General features: G+C 35.7%; 2 protein-coding genes across 2 annotated transcripts; one reads left to right on the top strand and one right to left on the bottom strand.

Moving 5' to 3' along the window:
* The first annotated feature begins 2,874 nt into the window (after positions 1 to 2,874).
* LOC142536739 (sodium/calcium exchanger NCL2-like) lies at positions 2,875 to 7,076 on the top strand. The gene is made up of 9 exons (XM_075642033.1): positions 2,875 to 3,298; positions 4,306 to 4,518; positions 4,614 to 4,798; positions 4,974 to 5,119; positions 5,280 to 5,544; positions 5,628 to 5,773; positions 5,869 to 6,124; positions 6,205 to 6,492; positions 6,623 to 7,076. Exons 1-9 carry the CDS (start codon positions 2,893 to 2,895, stop codon positions 6,869 to 6,871), a joined length of 2,154 nt encoding a protein of 717 aa, XP_075498148.1. The 5' UTR covers positions 2,875 to 2,892; the 3' UTR covers positions 6,872 to 7,076.
* A 1,142-nt stretch (positions 7,077 to 8,218) lies between these two features.
* Positions 8,219 to 10,743, bottom strand: LOC142536740 (transcription factor TCP4-like). Its single transcript, XM_075642034.1, has 2 exons — positions 8,643 to 10,743; positions 8,219 to 8,541 (listed from the first exon to the last, which is right to left on the bottom strand). Exon 1 carries the CDS (start codon positions 9,996 to 9,998, stop codon positions 8,688 to 8,690), a length of 1,311 nt encoding a protein of 436 aa, XP_075498149.1. The 5' UTR covers positions 9,999 to 10,743; the 3' UTR covers positions 8,219 to 8,541; positions 8,643 to 8,687.
* Between the last annotated feature and the right edge of the window lie 558 nt (positions 10,744 to 11,301).

Here is an 11,301-nt window from a genome sequence, read left to right as displayed (position 1 = left end):
TTATTTTTTATTTTTTGATTTATTTTTTAATTTATATATCAAAATTACAGTGTAGTCCCTCACTATTTCTTGTAATTATATTTTGATATTCATTTATATATAAATCAAATGCATTATAAAAAATATTATACAAACACGCAACGCGTGCATCAGTGCACTAGTATATATTATGAGCGCCGACCGACCAACGTGGCAAACAGTTGGCATTTTAAAATTTTATTTTTTATTTATTTTCCTCCTCAATAAATCAAATCCCAATTTTGTTTCAAATTGAAATTGGGTTTTTCCCGACAAGCCAAGGACGCCGCCGCTTGCCGCCGCTGCCGGAAAATGAGTTCTCATTTCATCACATATTTTGTCAATGACGTGACAAAAGTTGAAATTGATTTTCATCACAGGAATTCACTTAACTTCCAAGTCATGAACGACGAGTCCGAAGCTGGAAAACTCATTTTTCTTGTAACCAAAAAACCTGGATAGAATATTATTAATTCTGTGATTTATTGTAACGATTAGTTGTTAACCTGCAAAATAAGTTGGATTCATTAGACAAATTGGCATTAAGAAAAAGAAATGCACAACGTCTTGGTGGAGTAAGTAAGCATTTAGTCAACGATTATGAGTTCAATTCATCGTAACAACATTTTCTAGATGAGTTTGTCATAAATGATTTGCTTAGTATAGTTTACTTGACTAACATACTTTGTATGTTAAAGCGTCAACTCAAAATTTATTAAGTGCGTACCAAACAGTAACAACTACATTTTCCAATGTCACAAAAAACAATGCACAAGTTGCGAATCTAATAAAAAATGTAATTTGAGAATAGGACCTGACCTTATTAATGCAAGAACTAAGATATAATTGCTTCCATAATGAAACGAGAAATGGGAGTTGTTTATTACATAATAAAAAATTATTAATTATACAATGGTCATCCATCGAAACAATAAATAATATTCATGAAATATTTGTATACATATGAAATCCTTGCAGTGTCCTGTAAGATATCGATAAGAATATTATTATTCTTATTCAAAGTAAAAATAAATAAACTTTGACTCAGATTCGAAAATTCTTACTTACCTCCTAACTCCAGATTAACAAAAAAAAAATGTCAAAAAATTCTTTTTCACGGATGACTTAAATTGAATTTTCATCCCACAAAATTGACCATGAAACCGTCTCACAAGAGTTTTTTGAATGATTAATTAGGTCTGATTGTCAAGTCATTTTTTGTATATGAAAGTAAGTTAAAAAATACCACAAATTTTAGAATATTTTTTAAAACAATTGTTTTTATGGATTCGAAATTCTTTCTCTAATGTGAAAACTCTTGGTCTCCATTTTTAAATATATCTATTTTATATTTTAGTTCTTATAACGTCAAATCTGTTTACCAACTTGAAAATATTCAAATCTCATTTAATATATGATTTGTGAGATTTTGAGAGTATACATATATTTTAATGGCCATGGAATATGAAATCCACCATATGGTTAATTATTCAATTATGGCTATCTAAACTACCTCTTGCAAGACTGTGTCTTTTTTAAGGAAAAAATAAAAACATCACATTATCAAGGGCGAAGTCAACTTAGTGCACACCCGAGTTAAATTTTGAGTAGGATCTTGGTTACGATTTCATGCGATTCTGGATTCTTATTTTAGGTCTCTTGTAAGACGGTCTCATAGATTTTTATTCGTGAGACGAGTCAACCCTATCTATATTTACAATAAAAATTAATATTCAAGTTCTTGTCATCGTTTTTTTTTTAAAACCGTCACTACAAGAATAAATGCTTATGGTGACATTTATAAATGTCATCATATTCAATATTTAGTGATATTTAAGTTTTAGTGACACCTCCAACAAATGCCCTCTATTCCAATGTCGTCTTAAACTTCCTGACATTTTTTAATGTCATTATAAGATGTTAATGACAACTTCATACGTGTTACTAATTATTCATATAATGACAATTTTAAATGTCAGGAAAACTCATGTTTTAAATACATTTATACATGCTTTTTGTTATTATAGTAATAATGACAAATTTATATGTCAGTTAAAATCATTTATAATGACAATTAAAAGTGTCGTGTATGTTATTTATAATGACAATAACAAATGTGAGAATATTTGAGTTGGATAAATATAAGAGAAGGGGAAAATAGATAAAATAAATGTGGGAATAAAAAACATATTAGATTAGTTATCCTTAAATTTTTAATTGATATCATTTTTTATATGGAGGGAAACAATTATTTTCTCTCCTCTAATATTTATCCAACCCAAATATTCTCACATTTCTTTATAATGACAATTTTTAGTTTTTTAATGATTTTTTACGATGTGGAAAAAATAATTGTTTCCCTACATATAAAAAATGACATCAATTAAAAATGTCAGAATAACTAATCTAATATATTTTTTTATTTTACACATTATTAATTTTTTACAAGTGTCATTATTAAGTATTTGTAACAACATTTAATTAAAAGTGTATACAAAAAGTGTCACAATAGCCATGTATTGTTATAGTGCGTCCATTAATCATATCGAAAAATGGATTATTGTACCGATTTTATTCGCTCAAAATTGTCTTAAACCGGATGATTTGGCGCCGGGTTTCTGTACTATTTGACGAAACCAAGAACATGAATTTAGGCATGTGTGTAAAATAAAATTTGAAACGTTGATTGTTATCCTAGCTACCTCGCTAGTTGCCGCAAGGAACATGCATGAAAGTTCCATGGGCTGCTAAGCCCAACGACTCCAAATAAATATATTATAAGTCAACCAAAGTTTGCATGTATAAATAACAAATCCCATTTCAAATATAATCACAACTAAGCACAACTGTCCCCTTCCAAAGCTCAAATTCGCCATGAAAACACAGACTCTTTCACGTTTCATTCCTTTATTCATCGCGCTATTGACACTATTCTGCACCCGCGGGATCTCGAGACCGATTCCATCAGAGTTTCTTATCTCAGATGGGGTAGATGATGAATTTAAGAGAAATCCTTGTCATGTGATACAGATGAAAGGGTCAATACCGATAATGCATGCAAATGATGAAAAGTGCGAGCAGATGTATGGGTTTCTGCCATGTTCGACCACTGTTTGGGGGCATTTGTTCTTGATTCTGGTGTTCGAATACTTGCTGTTTGCGGCTGAATCTTACGTGGGATCGGGTGGGGAGAGGATTTTCAAGATTCTAGGACCTGGTGTGTTTGGTGCTTGTGTCTTTCAGATCATTGGATCACTCCCCGAAGCATTGATTCTTCTCGGTAACCCCATTATATATTACACACACTATATTTTCATTGTCCGTACGATCGGAGAACTAAAATGCATGATATATAAAGACTTTCATATATGTAGTAGAAGAAGTAAATTTATAATAAAATATTCAAAGATTATTATGGTCAATTTGTGAAATACACAAATTTTTATCATTAATATTATGAGTAGGTATTTTGAGAGACGGTCTCACAAATCTTTATCTGTGAGATGAGTCAACCCTACCGATATTCACAATAAAAAATAATATTTTTATCATAAAAAGTAATATTTTTTAACCAAATAAGAGATCCGTCTCACAAAATACGACACGTGATACCGTCTCATACAAATTTTTGCCTAATATTATATATAGTCAAACCAAACAACTTATATTTTATCACATAATATTAATAATCTACATTTCAATTATTTATCAATCTTTTAATTATTTTATCATATACGTAATGCCGAAAACAACTCATCAATTGTCTTTTTTCAATAGTTTTTTAAACACGTTTTTCATTTTCTCATTTCCGTACAACGATTTTATCTATTCTTTTCAGATAAAATCATTCTTAGAAAATGTGACATTACTAAAAAATTATTGAAATATAATTCGAAAGACAGAGCTTGAATTCACCGACCTCTTGAGAGAAAATCGCCTTATCCAACGATTAATTTTGTTATAAATGTGTAGGCGAGTTATCCTTTATCTAACATCAAAAGAGTAGGTCCCTTGTAAGACGGTCTCACGAATCTTTATCTGTGAGACGATAACGATATTCTCAATAAAAAGTAATACTCTTGACATAAAAAATAATATTTTTTAATGGATGACTCAAATAAAAGATCTATCTCACAAATACGCTCCGTGAGACTGTCGCATGCACATTTTTACCGTATCAAAATCTCAAATTTCGAAAGTATAGTATTATTTTATAAAATAAGTTAAATATAAAATAATATTACAATTAAATTAAGTCGTTTTTTTTTGTTTGTTTTATATTTTCAGCCTCTGGGTTGTCCAGCAGCGAAGAACTTGCTGGGGAGTTCGTGTTAACTGGAGTGGGATTACTGGCCGGATCCACCATCTTGCTCCTCACTGTCATCTGGGGAACCTGCATTCTACTCAGCAGTCAATATTTTCGCAAGCACTTGCAATCTCATCCTAATGATAGTAAATCTTACAACCCTTTTGAGAGATTGTTGATTTCCCAATGGCCAGGTTGATTTCAATTTCTTTATTTGATGTTTAATTAGTCACAACATTGAGCCAATAGCTTGTTTTTTGATCGTTGAAGTTCTCTCGTTGTATTCTAGGTTATGGCGTGATTACAGATTTGGGCACGAGTTTCACTGCCAGGATCATGCTTCTCTCTGTGATACCATTAGCGATCATTCTGATTCCAACAGCTTTTCATCTGCCTTTCTATGGGAAACAAGTGTTTGTGATTATTACTCTTGTTGTTTCCATCATGTTCCTGATTTCCTACTTCTTTTATCAGGTTGGTCTTCTGATCTTGACATTTTTAATTCCATGCTCAATTTTTTTGTCTGTTGGGATGTTCTAAAAATGCTTGAACATAAGAAAATTGGAATGTGAGGCATCTGGAGTTTGATTGACGGATAGAATTGTTCCAAGATCATCTAACTATACTGTTTGTTTCACAATTTGAGCAGTTCTTTCAACCTTGGATTCAAAGGAGGCGCTTACTATATATAAAACACGAGCATTTAGTGGTAGACATCCTAAAATATATGCAGAACCAGACGACGGGAAAACTCCTGACTGACGATGGTTCACCAAATGTGTCGACCATAAGAAGGTACCTTCGACAAAATAAATCAATAGATTTGAGTGCTTCTTTTTTCATTTAATTATTAGATACAGTAATCGTCTTAGCAACATCGGACCAGTGTTTGTGGTATTTTTGGTTGAGGTCGACTCGTGGATGCTACCTCTCCATTACACTCCGATTTTTGCAGGCTATTTGAGGAAAGAGATCAAGATGGAGACAAGGTTATCTCTTTCTCCGAGCTAAACGAATTTCTGCAAGAAATCAAGTTCCGAAGACTTGAGTCAAGCAAGGATGATACAACTGCAGAGATAATGCAGGAATTCGATATTGACAATGATCAGCAAATAACTATGGATGAATTTGTCAAGGGGATGACGAAATGGCTTGATGATACGAAGGATACAATGAATAAAAGATATCACTCTGTCAAATCACTGAAGGACTTGTACGAGGTAAATAGTTCTCTATGTTATTTGAATCTTTATTTTGTGTTAAGTGGAGTCATACCTTATTTGTTTGATTATATGGCTTTCAGGTTCTTAAGCCTTGGGTTCAAAAGAAAAGGGAAGAGCGTGAAATGATGAAACATTTGGTTCCAGATATATTGGAGCATCTCCAAAGCTCTGTGTATGGAAGCCTTTTAGAAGAAGATGGGTCACCAGACATCCCTGCTATAAAACAGTATATTTCAAAAAGAGTACAATTATTTATTCTAGTATTAGTGCATTCTGAATTAAATTCCAGTTTTCATTTATGTAGTCTTTCATAAATTTCAGGTTGTTCAAGGATGTCGATCTTGACCAAAGCAACAGCATATCTTACTCGGAATTGAAGAAGCTAGTGACCAATATCCAGGTCGAAATGTTTCCTGGCAATGCTGATATTGCCGCAGCCAAAATGATGGAAGAACTTGATATAAATGGAGATCAGTTAATTACCGAGGAAGAATTTGTTATAGGATTATCCAAATGGCTGAATCTAACTTATAACCAAAATCCCAACTCAGAAAAGAGTGAAGAGGAGAATTCTCAAGTACGTCTCAATAAGTCTTCTAATTTATGACTGTTATTCCATATCATTGTCGGATTTTGTCTTACAAAACAATTGTGCAGAAAACATGGGAACAGACAGATAAACTCATTGATGACAAGTTCGTTGACAAATCGCCAATAGCATGGATGAAAGCAATATTTCTTTTGGCACTGGGGATTGTGATGCTTGGGGTTCTAGCCGAGCCTCTTATACATAGCGTTCGGGATATCTCTAAAGCTACCAATTTGCCTTCATTTTATGTTGCATTTGTGCTCGTGCCAATTGCCACCAATGCTAGATTAGCTGTATCTGCTATCAGTGAAGCCCGAAGGAAGAAACTGCACACTATATCTTTGACACTGTCCGAGGTTCCTTTTCTTCCCTTCAACAACTAAAAATAGAACTAATCAAATAGAACTAATCAAAGACTCAGGTTTACTTTCTATAAGATAAAAGGTGTCATTTCTTGAAATTAATCCACTTATCTAAATAACGCAGATATATGGTACGGTGTTCATGAACAACATTCTGGGATTAGCAGTTCTTCTCGCCCTGATCTATTTTCGAGGCTTGGCATGGAATTTTTCTGCTGAATCTTCGATGGTTCTATTTGTATCTGTCATAGTTGGAGGCCTAGCCAGTTTCAGCACTATTTTCCCGGTGTGGACGTCACTCTTGGCTTATCTGCTTTACCCGCTGTCGTTGGTCATCGTCTATAGTCTGGGTGATTTTGATTTGTTTTCGTAGATCTATTAAACTATTCACAAAAAAATCTCCAGAAACCGTGTACTCAATTCTGGCGCATGAAAAATCATGCATCCATTGTTCCTGGTTGATTGACTAATCTCAGATCCTGCTTGTCAACTTTGGGCAATATTTTCCGCTCCCATTTGTTCGAATTATTCATTTATTCTTGTGAATATAAGCGGGAAATTTTAGTTAAAGATTTTTAGTTTCTCTGAATATTTACAAGACTTCATTCACCATTACTACCAGGCTATTTGTCTCGAGTACATGCCAATAATTCCCAAAATAAAAATATTTCAATTTAAGTGCAAAATAGGTTGTGGAATTGGAGTGATTCAAGAAACCAACGCAACTGCTTGCCACAATCTGAGAAACATGTAAGGTAACATAATTCTTAAGAACATATTTTCTTTATATATTATGCAAGAAATTACATAGGAAAATCTTGGGATTCGATTGCACGGCAAATTTTTTCATCCAAGCCGTAGAAATCAAATCAAAGTATTCTAAAATCCCAAAAATGTATTCTGCCTCGATCTTCGCATGGTACTCATCAATCATAAGGAAGTACCAACAACCATCAAACAATTGTCACCATCTCAATATAAGCCAATTGTTCCTCCGTTTCTTCTTTTGATATCGATATAAATTTCAACTAGACTTGGGGATTTCCAAGTGACAGAGACTTGCAGGGTAGGGGACCGTGAATTAATAATGCCCAAGAATAATTTTTTTGGTTGTATCCAAGATTATATGTTTTCTTTACCTTGGTTTTTCATTCATATATTAAAATTTTCTTTTCTAGACATCAAGTAAACCATATATTGACCTGCAGATTTCCCCAGAATCACAAGCACATTAAAGGTTGAACTATAAATACCCCTCGAGATAACGAAGGCAAGCTTACACAAAGAGCTATCAGTTCGAGGTTGTGCATTTTACTGTGTGTTTGATGCCAAACAGGGTCGAGTGATTTTTTAAAACTAATCTTCATGCATCCACTGTCTAAAACTCGAGCTCCATATATCATAAAAAACTAACAATTCTAAAAAAGGCCCCATTGAAACCAAGATTCACCTCCCAGTAACAGTAACTTACTAGCATTATACATCATGGTGAACCCTTCAAAGGTACCGTTCCATGTCCTTATCTTTGAGTCATCTCATTACGACTGGAAAACGACCCCTCTCCTTATGTTCCCCCGAAACCAGGCAGCGATGGAGATATACAGGACGAGTCAATTCAAGCGGGGCCGAGGAGATATGAATCAGAAGGCAGTAAAGCGAACAATCAAGAAACCACGATGAGGTATCTTTTTCATCGAAGATTTTTCTAAACGAAGTGACAAAAGTTGAAACTAATTATTTTATTAAAGCCAGGAAATTTATGAGATAGAAGCAGCAGAGGAATTCAATTAACTTGAAACCAAGTTGTGTCCACTTGCCATTCATTCAAAAACCACAAAACCAAAGCCGGAAACATGAGCAAACTAACATAAAATGACAAATCGTAACCACAAAAACAGAAACTAAACTTTTGATTCTTCACCTCACGGCAGCTTATATCGAGTAAAACCTACTCGATCTTCATATGTTCTTTCCGCATCACCACAAGCTGAAACATGGAAACTGTAACACATTCTTGATTTCTTGTAACAATAAGTAGCAAACCTGCAAAGCAAGTTCAATTGAATAGACAAATTGGCATCAAGGAAAAAAGCAATGCATAACTTGTGAATTTAATAAAACACAAATGGATTTGAGAATATGACCTGTTAATGGAAGAACGAAGACATTATCGCTTCCATGATTAGTACCTAGCGGTGAGAATCAGAATGAGCAGAGGATGGCTTGTCCGAACAGCCATCATGCTCCTCTAAGTCACCCCGAATTCGTGCGGGTATACCAAACCCAGAGAAGCCACCTACTCCGGAGGTAAATCCAATGCCCGGTATAGATGATGGATACATAGGCACAACTGCTGGATATTGGTGATGCTGCTGAATGTGTTCAGCAGGTGCCATTGAAATAGCTGATGGGTCCATCCATGCACGAATCGAAGGTGTGTTACTGGACTGAAGGGGTCCCCTCGGTGAAAAATTTTGACTTTGGCCTAGCAGCTGTTGCAGCAACGGCTGAGGCGCTGGTGGCGAGTTGAAGAAAGATCGAGTAGCAACGGCCGCTCCACCACTTGTACTCCTGGGATCTCCACAGGTGTTCCAAGCCGAAAGCCTCTGGAGGCGAATGAGTTCTGCCAGCTGTTGCTGGTGTTCTGGCCAATCGGTGGTTCCATCAAATCCCAATGGAATTCCACTCAGTAAAACTTGTGCTTGTTCTGCGTGGTTGTTGGGATCCTGATGCCGCTGCTGGTTATGGTGGTGGAGCAAAACTGGATCTTGAAACGACTGCAAAGAAAGCCTCAAATCTTGGTTCTGGCTACTGTTTCTAGGCAGAAAATTAGGAATTGGGAAGCTCTGAAACTCCACAGATAACGAACTAGATGGAGCAGAAGCACCCATGGGAAAGGAAGTGATGGAATCAGCAAAGGAACCGGTGTCCAAAGATGTCGACAAAAAGGTCAGATTTTGTTCATTCTGATTATTCATGTTGCCTCTCTGATGCAAGTCCTGCTGCTCATCTTCACTTCCCAGCACCGTCATCACCCTTTTACTCGAAGGACCAGAAACATTACTAATAACCAAATTAGCCTGATGGAGCTCATGGTGTTGCTCTTCTCCAAGCTTTACGCGCACTTCTCCAATCTTTTCCTGGGCTGCTTCTTGCTCAAAACTAGCATTAGGCTCAGAATAGGTGGCGGGATTCCAGGCAGGAAGCTCCTCGAGTTCATCAATGGCGCTTTGAGCCTTCTTGATGAGCCAATCCACAGCCTTGCTTGGACGGTCGTACCCAAGGCGGTCCTGCACATCATAAAATTGGATGGCCGTATGCGCCGCCAGCCGCACACGGCGATCTCTGGGACCTTTCGCGGTACACACTTTACTGTGGCGGTCTTTTCTGCCAATAGACTTCAGAATGCGGCCTACATGTACATCTACAATCTCGCCTCCATTGTTTCGCAAGCCTAATCTCGATGATGATGATTGGTGGTAATGGCTTCTCTCTCCCATTTTCTCCTGCAATCTTGCATGTTCGGCGGAGAGCTCCACCGGTAAAGAGCGTTTCTTTGGCGGGTGAGACGGCGCTGGTAACTTATCCAGACTCAGTCCCTTGACAGCAGTATTATGCTTTTCCTGTTCCAGTTTTTTTTTCCTGATCGAAACACTTAATTCTCACCGCTCTTCACTCCATTTCTCGACAATCTGCCTCTTCTTGTTCTTCAAAAAGTATATGTAAATCCCCCTTCGCATTTTCATCACATTACACCCACCATTTTTTCTGCTGGCTAACCCATCTTCTCTCCTCACTGCTTTTGAAGACGGGAATATAGTGTAATCTACACTATAACATAAAGAGAGAAAGAACTTGCTAGCTTACACCACTTCAGCAGCAGGGTTAATCAAGAACCTCGCACTAAATCTCCTGATTGAAAATGGAAATAAAGAAATAAAGGAATCATTTGGTTAACAGCTCAACCCCCTTTGTTTGGGTTTGCCTCTCTCTATGGTATAAGTGGAATTCATCACAGTGATGAGGGTGGCAGTGTTTGGGGAAGAATGGAGATAAAATATTACTGAGGAATCATCAATGGGACCTGCTAAGTGCTACTGCTGTTTTCCTTTCCATTCATTAACCACTGGACCTTCAGTCCTTGTTTTTTCTTTTTAGCAAGGTTGAGTTGAGATCTCATCTCAAGTTTATATTGGTGTAGGTTGAGCTATAATCGGACCTGCCAAGTGCAAATGTTGATTTCCTTCCCATTCATTTACCGTTGGACTTTCGGTCCATTCTTTTTCTTTTTATAATTATATACCTTGAGATGTTTGCAAGCATCCAATCTAAAATATCGTCATAAATTTAAGACGTCAAATGAGTTATAAATCATCGGATCTTTTTACCTCTTTCTGTATTTTTGGCTATGTTCAACGTGAAATTCTCCAATCTAGTGATTGATTTAATCTTTTGATCATTTCTAAATTTTTGTACAACTATAACTTCAATATCTTAATATGAATATCACGTGTTATTAATTATCATAATTTCATGAAGAATAATACGATAGGTTAAGGTTTAAACTAAGATAATTTGAAAAAATTAAATGTAGTTCAAAAAATATTCTCATCAAAAAATGAAAATAGATAGAAGTGATGGAATACAGCAAGTGAAAACCCAAGAGGGAGGAATATGTATTAATAATATTGGGAATAAAACATTCCCATGATAGAGCATCCCTACCTAAAGTATATCAATCAAACCTTTTGGAAGGGAATGTTCGTTTATCCTCCTCATCTCTATTTAGGTCTGATAAATATG

Source organism: Primulina tabacum, chromosome 2, assembly GCF_025594145.1.
Source record: "Primulina tabacum isolate GXHZ01 chromosome 2, ASM2559414v2, whole genome shotgun sequence".
NCBI lineage: Eukaryota > Viridiplantae > Streptophyta > Magnoliopsida > Lamiales > Gesneriaceae > Primulina > Primulina tabacum.
This window is presented reverse-complemented; position numbering and strand designations above follow the sequence as displayed.

Bases quoted from the DNA above. Each gene is read 5' to 3' on its own strand.
- LOC142536739 (XM_075642033.1), top strand. From the start codon at position 2,893: ATGAAAACACAGACTCTTTCACGTTTCATTCCTTTATTCATCGCGCTA. The intron at 3,299-4,305 runs GTAACCCCATTA...TTATATTTTCAG, and splicing joins CGAAGCATTGATTCTTCTCG to CCTCTGGGTTGTCCAGCAGC. The intron at 4,799-4,973 runs GTTGGTCTTCTG...CAATTTGAGCAG, and splicing joins TTTCCTACTTCTTTTATCAG to TTCTTTCAACCTTGGATTCA.
- LOC142536740 (XM_075642034.1), bottom strand. From the start codon at position 9,998: ATGGGAGAGAGAAGCCATTACCACCAATCATCATCATCGAGATTAGGC.